The 24,810-nt window shown below is 37.8% G+C and overlaps 2 protein-coding genes across 2 annotated transcripts; both read left to right on the forward strand.

Moving 5' to 3' along the window:
• Window positions 1-1,062: 1,062 nt before the first annotated feature.
• On the forward strand, window positions 1,063-10,093 carry LOC102236137 (leucine-rich repeat and immunoglobulin-like domain-containing nogo receptor-interacting protein 1). Its single transcript, XM_005797399.2, has 2 exons — window positions 1,063-1,637; window positions 6,655-10,093. The coding sequence occupies exon 2, from the start codon at window positions 6,667-6,669 to the stop codon at window positions 8,494-8,496; it is 1,830 nt and encodes a 609-aa protein (XP_005797456.1). The 5' UTR covers window positions 1,063-1,637; window positions 6,655-6,666; the 3' UTR covers window positions 8,497-10,093.
• A 1,059-nt stretch (window positions 10,094-11,152) lies between these two features.
• vps72 (vacuolar protein sorting 72 homolog) lies at window positions 11,153-16,320 on the forward strand. The gene is made up of 6 exons (XM_005797400.3): window positions 11,153-11,501; window positions 12,149-12,301; window positions 12,811-12,931; window positions 13,109-13,285; window positions 14,766-14,910; window positions 15,264-16,320. The coding sequence occupies exons 1-6, from the start codon at window positions 11,385-11,387 to the stop codon at window positions 15,652-15,654; spliced, it is 1,104 nt and encodes a 367-aa protein (XP_005797457.1). The 5' UTR covers window positions 11,153-11,384; the 3' UTR covers window positions 15,655-16,320.
• The last annotated feature ends 8,490 nt before the right edge of the window (window positions 16,321-24,810 follow it).

Genomic DNA, 24,810 nt, shown 5'->3' on the forward strand with positions numbered 1-24,810 from the left:
ACAGGTGGATCTACTTAACACCTTCATTAAGATGACATCATGCAGGCATGGTGGCCATCTCTAACGTTGTTTTTCCTTACTAAACAAAGACAACTTTCACTTGATGCAATATGAAGAGTTTGCACAACTCTTAATTTATTGCAAAAACAAGATTTTTTTGGTTTCTCCTTCAAGCTGACTCCCTGTCTCAGAGCATATTGTTGAGAGTGAAGGTCGTGTTAGTCTCAATCGATTCCCTTCTCGGATTATTTACTTGCCTCCTGGCTGCTGACCTCAATTCATTAATCCACCAAAGCTTTATTTGCCATTGTAGACTTGCAGTCTGGCTATTTATTTGTGCAGTTGAAAAATATAAGTATCAATGTTCAGAATGTGGATGTGACATAAAAAAATAAAAGAAAATCTAGACAGATAGACACTGAGAAAGCGTCTGTGCAGAAAAATACATCGGTATTTTTTTCTAAGAGGAAATAAATGAACTGCTCTCATTATTTCTCAGCAGATTGGAATATGAATGTGAAAGTCAGGCAAAGCATAATTTCTTTCTCTTAAAAAAACAAAAATAAAACAAAGATTGCCTGTCTTTGGCTGCCGCCAGGTCTGCTGACGTCAACAATCAACTTTAAATCTAATTATGTCCACATGTCTTGGTTTTCTTTTGGTTTGCTATGCTTAATGTAAAGCAAAAATGAAGCTCCAGTAACTATAAAGTATGATTAAGTTTAGAATCAAACAATAGCACCCCGTCCTGTATCACAATTTTTAAAGCCATTCACCTGTTTTAAGATTTGCCATCTGAGTGCTTCCACTTCAGTTAATATCACAGGATTTACATAGTTTTCTAAATCCGGAGTAAAGATTATATCTTCTAATTTAACAAGATCTTGATTAAAAACTCAAGGGCCTCAATAACTATGTCTGTGTAAAGATTTGACCCACTGTCCCAAGAGGTTCTCTCTCTTAAATATTAAGCTGTTCGCGTCATTCCACCACCTTCAGTACCGCAAAAAATAAATAAATAAAAATAAAAATGGATCAAACCTATTTAGTGTTGAAAATGATTTATTATAAATTACAGATGGATTACTAACTAATAGTGCCGTACCAAAAAGCTCAGATCAACCAGAATGCATTTGCTAAAGCACTATTTTCAATCTGTATCAGTTTTGTAAACTTTCTAAAGGTTCTGACGGCCGTCAGGTGTCTGTTGCTCGGACTCTTCTCCATCAGGTGTTGCTTCGACCTCCCAAGCGATGGGCAGACCTGCATCCCGTCATCCAAGAGCCGTGTGTTGGAGGGAGTCCAGCAGCTATTGCGTATAATCCCCCTGCACGCTCTCCACATCCACAGCCGGGTTGTTGTTGTTGCCATGAGGACGGCCGAGTCGGAGAGGCAACCGAGCTGCAGCATCACGCTTCCTCGGGAGTTTGCATTCTCACTATGGGGTGGCAGGGAGAGGAGGAGGAAGCTTTCTTGTTGCTCCTTGCGTGTTTGCTCTCCCGAACTGCTTGTTCCACTTGGCTGCGGCGTCTGAATCATCTCTGCTCATATTCACTACAGACAACAACAGCAAGAAAAGAGATTCGCATTTAAAAAGTGAGCGACTAGACTGACAAGCAGTTCGATTTGAAGAAAAGGTGAGTTGCCATGTTTGATTTTTTTTCTTTCCTTTACTCAAAAAATGATTGTGATTATGTTTGCTAAGTGAGGCAATGTGCCTGTGTTTGAGTTAGAATCTACAGCAACAGTAAAAAAAAAACAAAAACAAACATATTTTCAAATTGTGTAATGGTTTCTGAGATGTGCAGAGCTGCTGTCATCATCATCATCATCATCATCATCATCATCATCATCATCATCATCATCATCATCAGATGCTTCATCCAAACAACAAACATCATCAAGACTACTCCAGAAAATCTTCCCAGACAAAATAAGCAGCGCAGATTTTAAACTAGATGTATTTGGAAGAAGCAGCATCGCACAAGAAAGAGAAATTTACAGGAGAGGTAAAATGTACGTTATGTCCTTTGAGATGCATTATTGTTTCTGCAAAAGCTGAGAAAAATTTCCCATTCCTCTCATGTCTCTTCTTCCGGTGCGCCCTGTACAGCACTGGAAGTTTTGAGCGGAGCTGCCAACACCGATCACACTTTATGTGTCACTTGTTTTTGCTTCTATCTTTTTTTTTTTCTTTTTCTGGCAGCTTAAAGAGATTTTTACCAGCAAGTCTCACATTTTCTGATGAGCTGAACTCCGTCACACCTGCAGTCAGTTTGCTGTATCTGACGGTTCTGCTTAGCTTCTGAAGAGATTGTTGTTTTCGTGCTCACACGGAATAATCACACTCACAGACAAGAGGGACAACTCACCGTGTGTGTGACAGAAACTGGGCGTTTTTCCCAGTAACAGATCATCTCAGCTGTTGATATAAACTCGCATACAATTCTCTACTTATTCTGCCCCCTGCTGGTGGGTTTTGCAACTGCCCAACCATCTACAAATAAATGAATGAAAAGAGTTTGGGAGGATTCAGAGGTTGAGGAAAGAAATGTTAGAACCTCTAACAGGCTTTCCTGATATTACGGCACATATTTATCTGTTATATGATATTATATCATAGTTCTAGGAATATTAAAGCCACGATCTCTGCTCCAAACTTCAGCCCCCTGCTATCACCGCATTAATACGTCTCTGATACTTTATGACAAGAGGATTATATCCCAGTAACATGAATGGTATTTTTTAAACTCTTGTACTCAGACAATAGGGATTAATGTCTGAATAAAAAAAAAAGTCAACATAGATTTTTTTTTGCATTGATTGTGGCAAAATGACGACATGAAGGTAAATAACAGATAAAATACAATTAATACAATACAACACTTTCCTAACTGTGCTACAACTTGGATTCTCTATATATACAAAATGTTCTGCTTTTTAACCTTGACATGCTTAGATTTTTTTTAAAAGGTTCTTATTTGTTGAGCAATAAGGGACACTCAGTTTTAAAGGCTTTCATTGGAAAACCCATATAAACAGTCAACATTTAAGGATTTTTTTGTCATAAAAAATTTAAGATTTCTTCTCTACATCAATAAAACTATAACTTTGTAATATTAGAACCCTGTCTTTACAACTTTAACCAGTAAAACTGTAGTCCGTTACAATAATAATTACACTGAGATCATCCCTGAATTGCATCTGGAGAACTGAAAGATTTTGTTTTTGGAAGACTTAATTTGATTTGTCGTGCAGCTCAGTGATTTTTGACAAAACTGTGAGTAAAGGATCATTATCCAAAAGTCGTCACTGTTGGAGAAGATGCAACCACATCTAATTTCAAGCAAGCTCTGCACTGGTGGCATGACAGTGTCTTTGAATAATCTCTGTTAATCTACAGGTTTTTGCTGTAGATTTCACTGGGATAAAAAGTCTCATTTAGAGACTTTTCACACGCAGTTATTATTCTGTACAGGTCAAGAGAAAATATCAAATAACAAATGCATTAACACTTTGTTAAAGTACAACAGTTTCAATACTCAGTATTATTCAGCCCACACTTATCAGTCATGGTAAATCGGATGAAATAAAGGTGAACTTGTAGGAAGGCTGCAAAGGACCGAAAAGATGTTAGTTTTACAAAGGTATCAGTCAGAAAAGAGGCACAAAATGTACAGGATTATACATGGCAATAAGACTAATAATTTGAGAAAAGGACGCAACAGAGACATTACAGAAAGTGGATGTTTCTCCAAACTGGAGGAAAAGACAAGATGGGCTGCTCACAGGCAGACAGCAACATTGACAGAGCTGCAGGAGTTTGAGATGAGAACCTTTTATCTGATAATAATCTCCTGTAGTTTGGACTATGAAGAAAGAACTCTTTTTCTGTCGAATTAAACTTCTCGGTCTGACACCTGAAGTGGGTTTTGGATGAGATAACTCATCGTAATCTGATAGATTTGGAGAAAATTCGCCGGGTAGAACTGCAAACCTTGCCAAGTCAGGAGGTGGGATGTTGATCGATTCCTTGATTGAATGCTGAAATTAAATTAAAAAGTGCTTCAACAAAGTACGAGCTTTGAAATAGTTCTTTAATTTTCTTTTATTGTACATAAGTGCTATATTAAATTATGAAAAAGTTACTTTTATGGCCTATTGTTTTTTTAAAATCACAATAAGATAATATGCTGAATGTGGTCTACATTTTCAGACCACTGCATGTGTTGCGCTCTTCACTGCAACTAAACCTCAATGTTCAATTTTCCTGATGATAAATTAAACAGTTTTTAGAAGAGCTCTAAAGTACATCTACCCGTCTGATAAAACAGTCAGTGTGCTGATTAAATTTTGGAGAAGTGATCTCAGCATTTGCAGCTAAACCTAAAACTGATATGCTAATTAAGTGCTATAAAAATGCAGAGAACATGGGTTTTGCTTAAATCTCAACCTTTTAAACTAACAAAGCTCTTTGCAATGAATTTCTCAACACTGAGAAATGCCAGCGCAAACTCTCAAGCTGCGACATTAGCATATGTGTCACAGAGAAATGAGAAAAAAACAAAAAAAAGCTCACAAAAGCACTGAAAGATTTGAAGAGATGAAATTATGGCTAAAGAGACGAAACAGAGGCTCGATGTGAAGCCTCCTGTGGTGCCGGTTTACTCTCTTTATCACTCTATGTGCACACATCAAACAAGAGTACACTGGCTTTACAGCCTGCTCTTTGTTTTACTGTTTTCTCTTTCTTATAAATCCTGCAAGAGCTGTCAAGCTAAAATAAAACCGTCCTTTGGACTGCAGCCTCAATCCGTGTTGCTAAGGTTACCTCGCCACCATCAGCTGTAGCAAAAACAATTTTTAAAAAATCTCCTTTGACTTGAGGCTGTCATTATCTCCCGTCAACACAACACAGAGTATTTAGTGACTTCCTTAGGTCGTCTTTCTCATGTTGAATCCTGGAATTAAAAATAAAAATGCATAATATATCTCCGCTTTTCATTTTACTCTTTTTTCTTCTACTTTTTTTTAACGACAGCTTCTTAAGGACCAGCGGTAAACAGGAAAATTGTTTCAATACCCCTGAGCTGTCCGAGGGTTTCTAAGTGTTAAATTACCTGCGTTCTTCAGTGATTAATTAATTACAAACATAAAATATGTAACTCTCAGCATGAAGTGCTTTATTTTCTTTATGAATGTGCTTTTGACAATCAAAGTAGCAGCTTCCTATAAAATCTTACTGTTGGTACATTCAGGGAAAGATCATGCAGTACTTTGCAGGAGTCTTGCGTTCTTCTTTATTTCTTTATGGTTTGTTTCCTAGGAGACAGACCTGCTTGCAATTTAATAAAGCTGACTTCATAAATACAGTGCTGTGAAATTCACCGCCCATCCTAAATGTTCCCTTCCTTCTTGCCTTTCTGACCGTCTTACGTTTCAGATCATGAACCAAACTTCAATATTTGATAAAAAAAAATAAACAGTTAAAACAAAAGAGTTTTCAAATAATGATTAGATATATCAATGGGTAAGAAAGCCTCCTAACCCTTAAAACTGCATGTTTGTAAATTAGTCATTTTAATGTCGTGGAGGAATTTTGGCCGACTCTTCCTTGATTAATTGCTTAGATTCAGCAATATTGGCAGCAACAGTTTTAAGGATGAATTACCTTTTCTACGTAAAACCGCAGCCTCCCTGAAAGATTGAAGCCCCGACAACGTCTCGATCAATCTATAAGTCTTCATTTTGTTGTTTTGCTTATGTTTTGAACCATTCAGGGCCAGACTTGCACTTGTACTTTGGGTCGTTTTCTTGCAGCATAAACCGAATCTGGTTGAGCAGAAGGCCACAAGCCGATGTCCGCACATATTCCTTCAGGATTTCTGCCATCAAATATGAACGAGATCCTGAAACAGCCAAACACCCCCTGGTCATCATACTGCAACTACCATGCTTGTCTGTTGGAGTGACTTTTTTTTTTATCTTTAAATGATGTGTTTGTTTTACATCAGATATAACAGGATGCCTTCGTCTCCCTTTTATTTCATCAGTTCACAGAATATTAGCCAAGATCTTCACTATATTTTTGTTAAACGTAAGATGGGATGGGTGAGTCAGATTATATTTTCACATAATGTTTGGATGGTTTGGATATCATGTTTAGTTTAATAATTAAAATCATCATTTTGAAATGTTTTTATTTTTTTATTTTTGCAGCTATATTTGTTTTATGTAAAATTAGTTTGATGATTTAAAACCGGAGTGTGACATTTACTGTGGCAAAAAAGCAGAAGCACAAGAAATCCATAAGGTGACAAGTATTTTTTCCACAGCTTTGTAGGTCTTCAAGAAAAATCTGAATTGACAGTAATCCCTATTTAGTGTAAAAAGTTAGTTGTTAGAGATTAAAGATTAGTATCATGCTTAAATATACTAGAGAAATTGTGGAAATTTAGAAGGAAATAAACTTAGTGACCCTTATTTACATCTTTTTACATCAAAACCATTCAGAATAATAAAAATTCCCCCTTTTAGTCAAAAAGAAAATAATCGATATCTAGTTTTTAACACCTCAAAGGGTGTTAATAGAAGATGTATTTTCATTCTGACATGTACTAAACAGGTGTCACTGTTTTTTCCTCTCACATACAGGCAGGTCTCCAGATGTTTAAGGGGACTGCAGCCCACCTGTGTTTGTACTGGAGGGCTGTGTACCTGCTGGCTGCAGGGGTGGCGCTACCGTCCGAATCCCTCTGGCTGTGTCCACCATCCTGTCGCTGCAACGCCGCTGCTCTGGAGGCAAACTGCTCCGGCGCTCAGCTCAGTGCCGTGCCTGTCGGTCTCCCCCAAGATGCCGAGCTGCTCAACCTGACCCACAACACGATCAAGACTCTGGTGAATCAGCAGTTTCACAAACTAACTCAACTTTTACACCTCGATTTAAGTGACAATCTATTGGCACTGATTGAAGTGGAAGCCTTCCTTGGCCTGCAGAATCTGCTCACGCTGCGTCTTTCTCGCAATCACCTCAGGATCATCTCCGTGGGAGTGTTTGCTGGTTTGACGAACTTGCAGTTGCTAGATATAAGCAGCAATAAGATTCTTGTCCTCTTAGACTTTACCTTCACAGACTTAGGATCTCTGCAGGTTTTTCTAGCAGACAATAACGACTTTGTTTTTATCTCTAATCAAGCCTTCGCTGGGCTGAGTGGCCTACAGAGGCTGGATCTTGACGGCTCTAACCTCACTGTTGTGCCAACCGAGGCGCTCACTCAGCTGATTGTGTTAAAAAGCCTTCACATTCACCAGCTGGACCTCAACTTGCTGCCAAACTACTCTTTCTACCCCCTGCTGCACCTAAAGGAGCTCGTCGTTGCACATTTCCCCAGGCTGGAGACTCTGTCAGGAAACAGTCTGTTCGGCCTCAATCTTACATCCTTATCCATCAAGCACTGCAACCTTAAAGAGGTGCCATACACTGCTTTGCATCACCTTGTTTACCTCGTGTCCATTGACCTTTCTTTCAACCCTATAACCCACATCCATGGGAACCTGCTTGGAGACTTACTCCGGCTCCAAGAGTTTCATCTCGTCGGTGGCTCACTGGCAAGCATCGAAACTGGAGCATTTAAAGGTTTGGGATATTTAAGTGTGCTGAATGTTTCACAAAATCTTCTCACTACTCTCGAGGCAGGGTCTTTCCATTCAGTGGTCACCTTAAAAAGCCTGGGGCTCGACAACAACCCCCTCGCTTGTGACTGCCGCCTGCTTTGGGTGGCTCGAAGGCGGCTGTATGTGAACTTTGGTGGGTGTCTGCCGACCTGCATGACTTCCACCCAGCTGCAGGGCTGGAATTTTCTGGAATTCTCCGAGGACGAACTACTGAGCCTGCTCACCTGCCGGCAGGCTCGGATTGTGGACCGGAGGCCTCAAGATGTGAGAGTGAGTCAAGGACACTCTGTGGTGTTTTACTGCAGCTCGGAAGGTGACCCCCAGCCATCTGTCAGCTGGCTTAATCCCCAGCTAAGGCAGGTTCCACCTGTGGGCAGGATACGGGCCCTCTCCAACGGCTCCCTGGAGGTGCGCTACGCTCAGCCACATGATAGCGGCACTTATATCTGCGTGGCGTCCAATGCAGCGGGAAATGAAAGCCTGCGCGTCAGCCTTCATGTCCAAGCCTTGCCATCATCTCCTAAAAAACGCTATCGTCTTACAGGCTGGCCTGCCTTTCCTTCCTCTCCCCCTGGAGTGGATGGCGATGAGAAGCTCCCGTTTGATGTGAAGACTCTTCTGATAGCAGCAACGATCGGATTCGTCTCATTCTTCGGCTCAGTGTCCGTGTGCTTCGTTTTCATGTTCTTCTGGAGCAAAGGAAAGGGGCAAATCAAGCACACGGCAACGATCGCCTACGTGCCACGCAGCGCCATGTCCAACAGCAACACAGGGACGTCAAACTACATGGAGACGAGCAGGTTCACCATGAAACTCTTATGAGTCCGTTTGATAAACCGGAAAAAAATGTGTTTCATAAGGTGTGGCAGGATGAGAAGAAATAAAATGCGTTTGACTATTTGAAATGTTTGGATTTAATGTAAGAAATTATTACCTTTTACTAACTGCTATGTACTTTTAGCAGTGCCTGATAACTTTAATGAATCAGAGCATGACATATTACACACATTGTGAGGATTTTAAGTTGAGTTTCCAACAAAATCTATATTGATAAGGATTCTTTTCGTTCTTGTTTCCTCTTGGAAAAGAAAAACACTGCATGCCATTAAAAACCTAGCAGCACTGACAGGGAATAAATAAAATGTGGAAAGATTAAGACATAAAAACAAAAGATGTGTCAATCAGATTTTTTTCTGGCTGATACTTATTTCTGGTTTACTTTCAGCTGCCTGTCCTGATTTTTGTCAGACTATGTCTGATTTTGAAGACAGTTTTTTTCTCTCATTATTTCTGTCATTTAGCCAGTAGACATCATTTTCGTCATTCTAACTGACCTAAAACAAACAAAGTTTGGTCTGATTTAACTCCAGACAGTGAGACAGAAAATAGTCTTTTTACTCAGAGTAAGTAAACTTCTGGTTTCAGCTGTTAAAGAGCCACTTTAATTGATTCTCAGGTACCACTGAATCCTGCAGTTTGTGTATTTTATACTATAAAATGAATAGCAAGTCTTTTAATGGATCCTTTACTGTTTAAGTTAATTATAATGCTGATTAACTTTTCATCCAACCTCCATGACTTCTGTTTGTAAGAATATGCTATAAAACAGATGTGGATCTGTCTTAGCTGCCTTTAAAAAATGGGAAACACAGGGAAACATGTCATTCAAATGAGTCACTTTTGTTAATATTAATAAGTCAGGAAAATGGCTACAAAACTGTGCCTAATTTTACAAATACCTCCAGTCAAAGTTAAACATTTAGAACTGGAACTGTGAAATGGTGCTGGAGTAAGAGAGAAATTTATTTTAAGGCTTTTCACACATCTTTACCATTTCCCAAATAAATATATAAACTATCAAAGAAAGAAAGATTAACTAATACAATGGTTTGCTAACTTGTGTTTTTGCTTGTTCTTTAAAGGAGGAGTATAATGGCCAATTATGTAACTTGTGATTCTTTTTAGACCTTGGATAAAATGCCAGCAGGGATCCTGGCCTTATATTAAGGTTATGGTATTTCTCAATGATTACAGTTTGTTTTATTAATATTGTCACATGCATTGTACATTATTCAACATGTTTATGGAACAATGTTTCTTTTAAATACCGGAGGGCTGCATGAATTGAAATGATTATTCACTGAAAAATATCGATTTGGGTCTCTTTCCACCGATGGACATTTGAGTTTCAGAGTGAGTACTGTGGGAAAGAAGACGTTGTTTTGCTCAGCAGCCAAAGGGTAGACAATCGGTTCTGAGCTTACAACTTTCCATTTCTGCTCCCATTTTTAGGACATGTTTTACTACAGCAGTGATCAGAGGCGTCCACCAGAGAGTGGAGCTAGCTGCACATGCTGTGAACACAGAAACACTCCTTTAACGACACACATGTGTTTGTGAAAATAAAATAAATGACTGCTTTTAACAACTGACTGGTGATGCTTTTCATTTACTATCACAACCACAGCCCATGTTCCCGGCAGCTTTTGTTTCTCTGATGTTAGAAAAGTGATGTTGTTGCCATGACAATACAGTAACTCTGACAGTGTCAAGCAAGGGGCTTAGAGAGAAGAAGCAAGTTGTTTCCAGAGTAACGTTCGACAGAGGCCTCCAGTACAGTAGAGCTAAAAAAAAGGAAAAAAAAGCATCTTGCAGTGAAGGTTGAATGAACACTAAATATTATAAAAACGTTTAATTTTTATTTTAACACTTTAATAAAATAGTATTTTGCACTGAAGGTTTTGGAGTTAAGTACAATAAATAAGTAAATAAATCTCAGATAGTGATATTTTTAAACTTCTGGATACCATGGGGTTTGATTTCAATAGGTAACCTGCTGTGCAAGCTTCTTTTTAAGTTACAAAAAAAACTGCAAAAACTCAAATGGAATAAAACATTATTATTATTTTTCTTTTGATATTCAAAGCCACAGTGACTTTATTTATTACCTTTACTAAGGTAATAAAGGGAATCGATCAATTTGAAACTATTGTATTTACATTTTCAGATTGTTTTAGGTGCAACACAATGTCAGAACAGTCCCATACAATAAATTAGAACGTTATTGAAAGGTATACATGTATTTCAATAATTATTTTACTAAATGAAACATTATATAAAGATTAATTACACACAATCTGACGACTTTAAGTCTTTATTTTTGCCTATTATGATGATTATCCGCTAATATACGAAAACAGTATTTAAGATATACGAGATATTTATAGCACATTTATATTTACTATGATAAAGACATATAAAGACATGCACACTTTCCACTAAAAAGTGTGCTTACTAACTGCTTGGAAGCTTTATCTTATTTTTATTTATTTTTTATTTGACAAACGAACCTCATCCATCAACCTGTGGCGCATATTCTAATATTTTGAATTAGAAAATAAATCAGCAAGGTCCAAAGTTCCTTTATTTTGAAGACCCATTGATCCGGTCGGCCTGACGTACGCAGCGTGTCCCGGAAGTAAAACTTTTCTGCTGCTACGGTTGGGGTTAGCAGTTAGCACCCTGTTCGATAGAGTTTTTCTAATGAATAAATCGTGATTTGCCTATTTGGTGAGATGGACGTAGGGTGGTAGTGTATTATAAAATAAACATGGTAACAAAAATATTAATTTAGTTTATGAAAGCAAAACGAGCACACATTAAGGAGCAGCACAAACAGAAGCTAAGGTCGGCTAGCATTGCTCGGAGCTATGAGCCTGGCAGTTGGACGCGAACCGAGGAAGACTGCGGGGAACCGCATGTCCAAACTTCTGGACGCTGAAGAAGAGGATGAGTTCTACAAAACGACATACGGAGGCTTCAACGATGTAAGCAATTACACTGAAAAAAAAAAGAAGATAAATTCCTCGTAGTTTAGAACTACCCAGATACGGAAAGTAAACATCTAACTGAGGCATTTTGAAATGGTTTGTATTTCAAACAAATACAGCTAATTTTGCTTCCTTCCTATATGAGAGCGTAAGAGACTATAGGTAAAGCATAAATTGATTCATAGCGTGTATATGTTGTTTGGGATATTTCCTATATATTTTTATTTGTAAAAGCCCCCTCCAAAAAACATTTATTTACACAGACGATTGAGACAGACATGTTTAAACAGATATGCAAAATGGAGCATAAAAACATGAACGTATAAATTTAAAGCAGTTTTGAGCCTCATGAATGTATAAAGATAGTTAATAATTTACTTGTACATAAAGGTATAGCTCAGATATCAGTATTTAAACAATAATGCTTTTCAGCCTGCATGTATGAATCTGAGTTGTTTATTGAACATCTGTTGTTTTTTCATTTGCTGATCATTCATTCAACATTACTTTTGACCACATTTTAATCGTGTCATCGCCTTAAACCTTGGAGAAGCTTAACTAACCTGAATGAGAGATATATTTTTAAAATTCTCTTCATTACTTCTCATCATGTTATCTGGACGGCTCCGTTTGTTTGCTCTCAGGAATCGGGAGATGATGAATATCACGGAGAGCACTCGGACACAGAGGACGAGGTGGACAGCGACTTCGATATCGACGAGGGCGAGGAGCCTGACAGCGACCAGGAGGAAGATGCTCCTCGGAGGAAGAGTCGGGTTGTCACAAAAGCTTATAAGGTATTTTAGAAGCTTTCAGCATTAAGCCTTGTAAGCCATTTAAGTTGGTTACAAATGAAACATTCTGAAAGCATTTTTAAAACAAACATTTTTACGAGCACTAACATAGTCTAAAAGAATGCCTTGAATATAAAAACATACTTTTTGCCTTGTGAATATGTGTTGACACAGCGACTCATATGATTAATTAAATTAACTGTAATTTCATTGTGGTGTATTACAAATGACATTCCACCAAATGTTACAGCATCTCTTTGGGATCTTTAACAGATTGCTGTGAAAAAATAGGAGTATATATTAAACAGGCACTAGTGCAACAAAATGAGGAGCCTGCTTTAGACCAGGATTTTAACAGCATGGCGCATATGCTACTATCAGCCATCACTATCATGTGCAGGGCCATCTTCTCTACTATATACTGGTGAAACCCCAAGCAGACATGCAGCGTGTTCTGTTTTACGCCTGGGTGTTAGTAATCAGTATGGTATATATTTTATGTTTATTCCAAGGAGCCTATAAAGGTGGCAAAACCCAAACCTAAAAAACCCAACGAGGAGCAGAAGAGGACAGAGAAAACCAAGGTGGAGCTCAAAAGGAGGATTCCTCAAGAATTTCACGATTTTGCTGAATGTAAGTTGCAAAAATTATTTTCTTCCCCTCAAATTATGTTTAATGGTCCAAGTTATTTTAGTAAATAATCCTAGTAAGTAATCATTCTGCAAATAATTATAATAAGCACATGATTATTGTATGAGAATTGGGTCAGTTTTGGGTTTGTAATGAAATGATGTCTCTGCTGTTCTGTAGCTCGGAAGTCTGTGCGACAGTCCACCAGTGAACACACCAGGAAGACCAACCTTCGCCTACAGGAGCGTCAGGATGCTCCTAGGAGACGGAGAGGGGCTCACCGGGACCGACCTTTGACCCAGGAGGAGCTGCTGGCTGAGGCTAAAATCACAGCTGAGGTCAACATTCGGTCTCTGGGTGAGAACCTTTTCAACAACTCGGTATTTCCTGTTGTGTATTGAGAGAACGGGTGACGAAACTCTGCAGGAGCAGCAATACGAATAGATGAAAGTAATGACAGGAGACATGCTGCTTAATAAATTATATTGAAATATTCCTTTGGGTCTTGCATTGAAGCAAATGCTTCATGTGCATCTTAATAAATGAGAATTTATCCATCCATTTTCTTCCACTTTATCCGGGGTTGGGTCGCGGGGGTAGCAACTTAAGAAGGGAGGCCCAGACTTTCCTCTCCCCAGCCACTTGCTGAAAGTCCTGAGCTCCTGGACTTTCAATTAAATGAGCATTTAATTGAAAGTAAATTTCTTCCAGTAATTAACTTTAAAAAGTGAAATTCCTACAGATTTATGACACACAAAGTGATATAAACTTAAAGTGTTTACCTCTGTTAATTTTGATGGTTATCGTTTTCAGGTGACGAAAATTTTAAATTCAGTACCTTCCTGACTGGAAATGAAGTGGAACAAAAAGAGTATGATCCAACAAAAAGGATAATAGTAGTTCTTGAATAAAACAAAACAAATAAAAGGTCTTCCATCTCCTCTGGACTTTTGTAAAAGCAAATATTCAAAATGCTATGCTGAAATTAACTTTTTTTCTTTTCTGAAAATAGTCCCTTGGACCACTGAGCAACAGTTTGGTCCTTTTTCTCATTAGCTCATGTTGTTGTCTGTTTCATGTCTGGCTCAATGAGAAATGGGCCGGTTGTAGTCCATGCTCTAGATACGCTGTGTTGTGGTTGCTTTTAACGTAACAACAGTTCAGCCTGGTGAATTTCCCCTCGGACTCTTGAGTTGGCTTTGTTTCAAAGTCCTCTTAAGCTCGCTGCTATCCCTGTTTGTGATGTATATTTATTATTAATTAAATGTTTTTCTTCCACCCAACTTTCCATTGATATTCTTGGACACAACACTTTGAATAGCTAGCTTCTCTAGGACTGTTTTAGGACATCTGTGATCGTTTGAGTGCTGATATGACAACTGTCAAGTGACCGCTGTTTGTGTACTGAATTTCTGCAGAGCTTTTATTAAATTTTTAAAAAAATATAAAGTCTAAACTTAAATCAAAATGTTATAAAATCCTAAATAACCTTTGGGTTATAAATGTGTATATTTTTCAGTTAAATGATGTTTAGCTGTAAACCATAATTATCAAAATTAAGAGATAGAATATATGTTGAATCTATAAGATGTACTGGCTCTTCTTCTCGATTTACTGACAAAAACTATTCAGTTACATTTTATTTTACTTTGGGATCCGTAACGTATTTTTGAATTGAATTTACTGTTCTAAGTTACTAAGATTTACATGGATCTTGCTCATATTTTGTAAATGTCTGTTGTGCTTTCTATTAAGTCAATAAAATGGTGGATTCTCATTTTCTCAGGCCTTTTGCCTACAATCCGAATCCTAAAGTGTTTCCGGTTTCTCTTTGTAGAGAACTACGAGCGTCTGGAAGCAGACAAGAAGAAACAGGTCCATAAGAAGCGTCGCTTCGAGGGGCCGACCATCCGCTACCAATCGGTCCTGATGCCCCTGGTCTCTCACTCGCTCCTTAAAGAAGAAAATGTCGACGTGGAGGGGTAAGTGTGGCCACCAGCCTGACTCCGACGACCTCTAAAGTGGATTTGCAGACATAAAGGCAACTCCTTTTTAATACTTGCATTTTGTTGTCTGCATCAAGAATAATCTGCTCCATAAATATTTAATCTCTAGATTAACGTATGCCAAAACATTATATCATGTTTAGCTGTTATGCAATTTAGTAAGAAGATTTATTACATTTTTTATTTTTTTATTTTTAAATCTCCTGTAGAGGTATCTGTTGGGATTTCATCAAAGCAAGAGATAAAAAAGAAAAATTAAAGTAAATCCTGGTCTTTATAAATAAAGTGCCTACAGCAATTATTGATTGTCATAATCTCGTTTTCCACAGGCTGGATCAGGATGTCTCTCAGACGGCACCGCAGATTCCCACCACGCCGTCCCAGCAGCCCACTGGAGGACTGTGCTCCCGGACTTACATAACGTTCAGCGACGACGAAGCCTTCGAGGCGACCTTCCCTCCCGCCGCTCAGCCTGGCCGTCAGATTCCCGTTCAGGAGATCTGCCCCGTCACGCACAAGGCGGCGCTGTACCGGGACCCGGTCACGGACATTCCCTACGCCAACGCGCGAGCCTTCCGCATCATCCGAGAGGCGTACCGCAAATACGTGGCGGCTCACGGGTTTCCGAGCAGCTCAGCGGGAAGCGCGGGAGGCGACTCCTCTTCCATGAAGGGAATCCGTCAGAAAATGGTCGTCAAGCAAAGTGGATTTACCACATAGAGTAATTGTTTTACTTTCAGTTGGTTTAAGGTTTGTTTTCTATTTGGAAGTCAGCGGATGTTTTGTGTCTGAGCAGAATTTAAACTTGTCTACACACGATGGGATGCGCTGCCTGGATCGAAGCGCGACTTTGACTCAATAAAGTTGTTGCTTTTTTCTCCACTCTGCAAGAGTTACCTTAACGGGTCTCTGTGGGAAAAGTACATTTCATTGATATTATTCAGGGACGAGCGGCTAAGAACAGCGCAGGGTACCAACAGAGTTTGGAAAAGTCTGGAATTTTATTGAATTGTTTTCAACCTTTAGATATGTATGAAAAAATACATGTACTTCCAGACTTTATTCCCTATTCTGTGTATTTCATTCTAGCTTTGTGTCTTTCTTGTTTGCTCATCTCCATCGTTTCTTATTTGTGTTCTTCCTTGCATCTCTTTTCTTCTTGCATTCCTTGTATCTTTCTTATTTCCTTCCTTGCTGCCTTTGGAAAGCTCAGTCTGGAAAAGTCTAGAATTTTTACAAGAAAATGTGATTTCAGTTTGTTTTCATAAATTTCAATTTCATTTGTCTGTTCGACTTAAAATTTCACCTTTTTTTTTTTTACATGTAACTGTTTTGTACCTTCTATAAGTGGGATAACTGAGAAATAATAAATAGTTGAAACTGTGATTTAATTGATTTTCTTTGAATGAATTTGGATGTGCACATGTTTAACTGTTTTGATCTTAAGTTAAATTTGTTTCATTGACTTTTTTCATTTACTTGACTATGCTTTATAGTGGTTGGCACTGGTTTCTTAAAACAAAAAGGTCCTGGGTTCAAATCCAGAGTTTTTGTGTTCTCTCGAGGTTCTCCGGCTTCCTCCGTCAGTCTGAGAACATGACAGGTTAACTGATCTCCAAATTAGCCTTGGCTCACAGTGCGTGTGTGTAGTGTTTTTTTTGTCCCGTATGTCTCTTGTGTTGCCCTGTGATGGACTGACAATAAGAAATAGTAACAGTTCTCCACCTTCCTACCATCCGAGACCACGCAGGATCTGGATAAAAAAAAAGAATCACGATATGCAAACACCTTGCAGAGTTTTTTTCTCAGCCTTCTGTGTCGAGACAAACATATTTGCGATCTACAGCAAGCATATGAATGCCTAAGTTCCTCAAGTTCTATGTAAACAGCGGATTGGAAATATGTTTAGAGCTTAACGCTAAAGCAGATCTGAACAAATACGGTGTAACAGCCGGAAGAACTATAATGAAACACCTAACAAACATGCTATCAGTTGTTTGAATTACGCTTCTTCAAACAATTTATTCTGCATATTGTGGCTGAAGTCAGCCAGTCTTCCAACCAAACCCCGGGAAAGTGTTTATTTTTAAAATGAGTCTGAAATGAAAGCAAAGCCGACGTTTAGGAACGTTGGAATGGTTTCCACAGGATATTCACGGATTCCTTAAACATGCATGAACAAAATCGAGACAACACTCCAGGAATGTTTTTGATAAGGAGATAAATCTGTAACATGCTATAAAGCTCAAAAGAAGTTGATTTTACATAATCCCTCCCCTTTAGAGATATGAGGATAATACTGTTTGCGATTTTTATACCTTTCTTCTTTCTGAATGTTTCAGCGTGATAGGAAAACATTTTTCATTAAAGTCTAACCGCTCACTGTATTGCCCCGCAGAACTCTGCATTTAAATGAAGCAGACAGCGAGCAAACATTTTCAAAATGTGCTTGCTTTATGGTTAATAGCAGATAATTGCCTGAGCTTCAGTCCTGAACAATAGAGCTGTGCTGATCCCTCAGGGGCTTCACATTAGCTTTTCTATTTTTGCTCTCAGTGTACAGCGACCGAGCAAGAAGGTTTCCCCTCAGCATGGTTTCAGAACTGTTTCACCTTTGACCTCTCATGTCCTGACCAAGAATCACTCCAGCAGCTTTTCGACCATCTAGACCAGCTCTAGCCTTCAGAGAAAGTTGGTCTTGAGTATTCTGTGCTCTACTTTCTTTTTGTATCAGAGAGAAATGGTAACTTTTCTTGAAGTGTTCATTAGTCCCGAACTGATGCTGCTGTCAAAATCATCAGAATCCACTTCTAACTGTTTTTATGACGACTTAATTTTGGATTAAGTTAAACATCTGCTGTGGATTCTACACTCTCATTACAAGCTTTACAAGAGCGAGACCTCCGCAATAATTAAATAAAGATTATAGAGATTACAAACTTGTAGAAAGACTCTAGCTCTGTAAATGAAGAGGTTTGCTTTTTTGGCTAACCAGGCAGGCAGTTTGATCATTATGTCATTATTTATTTGATATTTTTATTAGTTATTTTTATTTACAGCCACCCTGGTGTAAATTTGCTGCTATGTTTGGGGTGTCTTGTTGAAAACCTAACTTTGGCCAGACTCGTTCTGTCAGACAGAAGACTTCACATTTGATTCATCACAAATCCTCCACCTGTATGCTTTACAGTTTGCATGGTGTGTTTTTCATATTGCTAAATGTTTTTAGATTTACTTTCATCACTCCGAGGAATCTTGTTTCAGCTTTACAAAGAAAAACAATGCCAGTTTTTGTTAATAGATTCTTCTCAGAGAGACAAGGCTTCCTTTGAGCTGCTGTTCTTATTTTTTTTTTTAGTTGCATTGCCATGAACTTTAACTCAGTGTTTTACTGAGGTCTGTATTTTGGAGTAGAGCTCTTTCCCTGCCCTGTGTTATTGCTCTTAATATCCTCAACTGTCCTGGAGGAGATTGGTAACTGCTTCAGATGTTTTCAAAATGGAAACGTTTTTCTTTTTTTCTTCAGAAAGTTGGACTTCAGTTGGATTTGGACTTCAGGTGGTGCATTAACCAGCCTAGATTGATGGGCAGCAGCAGCTACTGTACTTCTCCAAGATTATTGCTGTTGTTTTTCCTTCTCGTCATTTTAACACTCTAGATACCTCGAGCCTGTTAACTGCCAAAAACTCCTGCTTTTATTTTTCCTCTCAGCAATAATAGTTTTCGATGCAGGCAGCTGGCGTTAAGACAGAGGAAATGAAAATTAAAAGCCCCTTTGTGTTGGCTGCACCTTGGACGGGTTTTCTGTTGCGTTTTTTCATGTTGAGTCAAGGAGGAGTTGGCGCCCCAGCTTGCAGGTGTTTAACATGGTGTGAGTTTTACTGCTTTTCGCACAGTTTCCTGCAGTTTGACTCATGCAGAAGAAGGATGTGGAATTTCTATGTGATTTTATCGAAAGTAAACAAACCTTTTCTGCTCAGATACGAACAGAAAACTATCCATTCAGTTTTAAGCGGGGGGAGAAAAAAAAAAATCAATCCAGATCAGGATGTGACTCCAATAAAAGTTAGATGTTTTATTTTGACTAAATTTATAAATATATTTTTGCACACGTTGCAAGTACACTAGATGCTTTGTGTCACTATTGTTCATTCTTCACAGTAATGCATCACACCAGGCTATATTAGCTGAATGCTGACGCATAGCAGACACTGGAGGAACTATTACACCAAACGGTGTTATTGTGGTGTCACATTGCACTTGTTCCAACAAACATAGACTGCACTGAAGGGGGGGGGGGGAAATGGAAGATTTTATTATGCCTTTTAAACTCCAGCAACCTCAACACCGGTTATTTGAAAGCAGCTGCCTCCCACACACTTTGTCACTTGCTTTGCTGAGGGATAAAAAAAAAAAAAGACCAAACGTCTTAATTCAAAAATAACAAGCCGTCCCTTCAAGTGCCTGACGACGAATTCAGCGTCAAGCTGTGCCAACGTCTCTGCCGGAGCGACGAACGCATACATATGCATACATGCATTTAGACATTCAGTTGGTGGTGTTTTTTTGTGTTATAGATGCTTCTCACATTCCTCTAATCCTCTCCTACAAACAGGACGGCGAATGCTTTGTCTCCCACATACTGCACCCTGCATATGGCACTAAATGAACAGTTTGCAGAAAAGGAAGAGAGCGAGCTGCATTATGGCTCTTTCTAGTGTGGTAGTTGCCATGGAGAGGAGTGTAGGTGGTGTACTCCGTGCTGTACTCCTTCTCTGTGTCCTCTCCCCCCTTTCCTCTGTTGCCCACCCTCTCCGTTCTGCTATCTGCAACATCCGTGCAACTTTCAGTCCTTCGTATTTACTCAGAGGTCGCTGATGGCGATGATCAATCCGTTGCAGCCGTAATAAACGTGAGACTACGCTGGGAAAAATTGACATAAGCGAGATTAAAACGAGCAGTTTCATTTGAAATGCTAATACAACATCACAACTGTAATGTAAGAGTTAATTGTGTGGAAATGTTGTCATATTTTCCCTTAAATCTCCATAAAAACATCTAAAATTATTATTATTCCCCCCCCGCCCCCGAGATTTATTTTACTCGTTTGTTCCTTGTTGACTACCCAAGTTGTGCTGTAGGTTGTGATTCGTCAATCCTTTCCATTTTACACAAAGGCTATTCTTTTATCAGTTTCCATGGAGATTTTCGGTGTGTGCACATTGATGGTGACTGAGTGAGAACTGTGAGTGAAAAGAGTTAGGATGTTTCATTTCAAGTTTGCTCCTTTATGGTGGAGTTTGGAGAACTGAATCAAGCAGTCGAGTGTCCAAAGAGAGATTTACATTTTCAGGGTTCGATGCCATAATAATAATAATAATAATAACAACAATAATAATAATAATAATAATAACAATAATAATAATAATAATAATAATAATAATAATAATAAAATGCCCTCTTTAGAAAAAATCTGTTCCTATGTGCATATCTCCATTTTTTTTTGCAGAATACATCCTTGTCTTTTGAATTATGTGAAAATACCCAGTCAATTTCAATATTTGATCTGTTTTTCAAAGTTTCTTACATTCAAAGAGATCTCTACATTTATTGGCAGCCTTAGTAAAGATGTGTATTAAAAAAAGCCTTAAAACAAATCCATATTTTACTCCAGAATAACCTCAGAGTGAAGACACACTGGAGGAGTTTTTTTAGAGTGAGTTTTGGAGCATATTCTTATGCCTAGTGGCAAAATAAACATAAGACCTCAACCAAACTCACCAGGTTTATATTTTTAGTTTGATGGTAGACACAGGGGTATTTAAGTAAGAAGCAGTTTTCTAATTATTTCCTGATATCTTACAACAAACACACTTTTTTAAAATTGAAAGCCAGGCTTTCCTGTCTTGTCCATCATAAGGGAATCAAGCCTTTGTCTTGCAGATATACCCAATAGAAATGTGAACGTACAGTTTTGTAATTAAACTAAATGAGCACTCTCATCAAATCAAACACTAAGTTTATATTAAACGGTCCTTTGCTTCCAATTGTCCAAATTTTGTTAAAATAGAAATTGTAAAACATGTAATCACCCTTGTCCCCCAAATAAATACCAAACAAATTCAAATTAAAGGTTAGACTTTTTTAAAAAAAAAAGGAAAAAAAGTTACTAAAATAAGAGTGTTGTTTTTTAAGGCTTTCAAAACAAAAATAACAATACAAACATACTTTAATGTAAAAAGAATGTACAAATTGATGAATGTTACAATAAATATTTTCAAAAATATATATTTTTCTTTTTTATTTAACAGGTTAATGGCAGTCTGTATTTTTATTTATTTAAGAAAAAATAAACAGATGATCTCTATGAAAAGGAAATTATTATTTTTTTTTCCAAAGCAATTTCTTAGCATGACCTTTTTCCCTACATATTTAAATTTGTATAAAATACCATAATATTTCTCCATTTTCTGACGAGACATTATGCTACTGCAAGAAAGGATGAATGCATGGCGAGTTTGATCTCGCCTGGAAATTGACTGTTTTTATTTTCACATGATTAAAACAAAAGAAAAAATAGGTGAAATATAGCAGAGATAATTTGTATATTTTGTGGTTTAATAACATTTTTATAAACTTTTATAAATAATCTCTGCTTTGTGGTTTATATGAATAGCCGTATAAAAGGTAAGCAAACAAGACAGTAGAGTTAAAATACACCGACTTTTCACATGGGTTTTCTATTAATATCGTCTTTCCAATTCACAGATTTATTTATTTTATTTTTTTTCTATTTTTTTCCCCCTCTAGATTCAACTTCAAATCGTTGATTCAAACCTTCCCAACCATTTACCAACAAGGAGTGTCATTATTGTCTCACATCCATAATTATCGGTCACATTTTGTTTGTGTTATAAATGTGGTTAGAAAAAAAAAAAAAAAAAAAAAAAAACGCCCTAATGGGGTCGCTAATTGGTTTCCAGGAGTTTATATAACACCATCTTTACATATACCCACAAAATGATCTCTGACATCCTGAAGATGCGACAATTACTGGCAGGTATTTATGTAACGTGTTTACATAGCAGATGTCAGAATCGACAGCAGAACAATTGCTGTTGCCTCCTCACATCTGGACCTAAATGGACAGCTTTGTTCTTTCAGTGATGAGAACAGAAACCCATTAGACTTTTCAAAATGAGTCATTAGCAGTCTGTGTTTGGGCTGCTGGGATTCTTTGAACTGCAAAAAGTGAGTACTTAAGGGACATATTTACACTTTTCAGTCCAAACTCATCCTTTATAGCAAAGATGTGAAAACATGTCCTCAGTGGTGTTTATTTAAAAGAAGCCTTGCATTTGCTGTGTCTAAATGGCCTTTTTGTGTTGTTTTTACTGCACTTAATGCGCAAATAAAACAGGAAAGTCCCATTTCATTTAACTTGGACTGGTACAGCTTCACATCATTTTCTCTCCCTGAGGTTAAAGGAACATTTCATGTCACGTTTATTTAAATAAAGAATTGTAGATCCAGGAACTGGTTTTGGTTTTACGTGCTGGTTTTCTAAATAGAAGTGCTAAATATGAGAATATTGTTGCACACACTGAGCACAAACTTCGAAATCTAGTGCTTCATCCTCTGGTCATTTTCATTTCACTCAGATACTGGACATTCTGGGCTCCCAGCTGCAACAGACTTAAGGATAATCCCCCCCAGTATTTCTAGCCAGCTTTGTCTGATTTATGAAGAAGTGACTGGTGCTGGATCTGCACACTGGCTCTGCAGAGACTGGAACCAGTTTCTCTACCCTCATATTAAGGAACTGAATTGATAAAACACAGCGCATAACGAAATATTCAGATTTTGTCTGAATATTTTGGTATGAACCACCAACTTCAGTGCATATTTTGGGCACTAACAGACAGACAGTGCGGCATAATTGTAAAGTGGAAGGCTAAATTTGAAAAATATAGTTTGGCTTGTAGATCCACTTTTCAATAACATTACAGCTAGTGAATTTTTGACCATTATCTCTGCAAAATACCTCAAGATTGGTCACATTGCATAGAAAGAATCAAATTTAAATGCTGCTATATGTTCTGATTTGATCTGGACTTTGGCTGCGTCATTCTTAGACATGCATATTCTTTGGTCTGACACCATTTATTCATAGCTCTGGCATCGATGGTTAACTTCCATTATAACCCCAACACTTTAGGAGTTCCTGGAGGTTTTTTACTCCGCTCAGTCCCCTAGACTATTATTTCCCATTTTGTCGTCATCAGTCCCCTAGACTGAGCTGTTTTGGAGAAAGATTTAGCTCCATCCCTCCTCTCTCTGACCAGCCTTTCCGTCCCTGTAACCTCAGTGGAGTTTACTGCGCATAAACAGCACATTACTGCACTTTAAATTAATCTGAAAGTGAACGCTGTTGCTAAATGCTGTATGTTGCTGAGTCCATTTTCCTAAATAACAAACATGAGATGAACTCACGACAAATCTTTTTTTTTTTTTTTAACACTGTGAGCCTGGAGCTTCCCAGCTCCTTGGGGATCTTGTTATCAGAAATCAGAAGTGCCTACTGATTCACAATGGGTTGTTTTAGTCCAGTTATTTCCCATTTTGTCGCACATAAACTTTTAGGCTGCCGATGGCATCGACTTGTTGGACTAAGGGGAGCTTACGAGAAAATTTGAGCAAGGTTCAAGTTTCACAGAACTATAACAGCAGTTTATTAAAAACCAGATCAATTCTGGTGCTTGATATTAATGATGGGGTGGATAGTTGGATTTCCATAAACACTATATATATATATATATATATATATATATATATATATATATATATATATATATATATATATATATATATATAATTTATTTGAATAATAAAAAAATGAAACAAATATTATATACATTTTTTTACACAGAATTTAAGAATTTACTCTGTTAGAATATTTTTGAATAATATTTTATGTAATTATTTGTGGGTGTGCATCAAACTCATTGAAAACATAACTGTAGCTCATCATCATCATCATCATCATCATCATCATCATCATCATCATCATCATCATCATCATCATCATCATCATCAACAACAACAACAGTTAAGTATTAAATTAAAAACTAACTCATAAGTAAAACCCTCTATTATTCCTGTTACTTCCACCACCACCATTAACAATGATAATAATAACGATGGTGGCAACAATAATTTTAATTTAAATTATATAATGAAAATATTTAATAAAAAAAGCCTAATAATAAAATAGCTAATACAACTTGCAATACCACCACCTATACAACAACAACAACAATAATAATAATAATAATAATAATAATAAATACATAAAGTGGTTGAGAATTTTTTTCCTTCCCAAACTTTCTCCTTCCACTCAACTTTCCACGTGTCGTTCCTTCTGTGACCTCTCCTCCTTGTGGAGGGTTTCAGTGACTATCTGTTGACCTACAGTCAAATGATTAATCTTCCATTCACTGGCCATAGCATTTCTGTATTAAAAATACTTTATTTAGTTGTTTTAATTAATGCAATGTTTTTAAGAAAACGTATTGCCAGGTTTTTGTTAACTTTATGTCACAATCACCAAAATGAACAAAAACAATTGGAGGAACTTTTCATTTTCTAATGCACCTGTCTCTCTATCGACGGCTCATTTAGTTAAACTTCAGTTATTCCTTTTCTACCATAAACGTTTGTTGCGCTTTGACAGTAATTAAAAATCTCTCTACAGCTGGTTCTGAGTCGGGCGGACTCGGTTCCTTTTGGAGGCGTTGCATGGTTCCTGCTCACTATCTCCACCCTCCGGGGGAAGAGACTTCTCCGCGCACCGAGCAGTTCCCCCCCCTCCCTCCC

Source organism: Xiphophorus maculatus, chromosome 13 (assembly GCF_002775205.1).
Source record: "Xiphophorus maculatus strain JP 163 A chromosome 13, X_maculatus-5.0-male, whole genome shotgun sequence".
Lineage (NCBI taxonomy): Eukaryota > Metazoa > Chordata > Actinopteri > Cyprinodontiformes > Poeciliidae > Xiphophorus > Xiphophorus maculatus.

Bases quoted from the DNA above. Each gene is read 5' to 3' on its own strand.
- vps72 (XM_005797400.3), top strand. From the start codon at position 11,385: ATGAGCCTGGCAGTTGGACGCGAACCGAGGAAGACTGCGGGGAACCGC. The intron at 11,502-12,148 runs GTAAGCAATTAC...GTTTGCTCTCAG, and splicing joins CATACGGAGGCTTCAACGAT to GAATCGGGAGATGATGAATA. The intron at 13,286-14,765 runs GTGAGAACCTTT...TTCTCTTTGTAG, and splicing joins GGTCAACATTCGGTCTCTGG to AGAACTACGAGCGTCTGGAA.
- LOC102236137 (XM_005797399.2), top strand. From the start codon at position 6,667: ATGTTTAAGGGGACTGCAGCCCACCTGTGTTTGTACTGGAGGGCTGTG.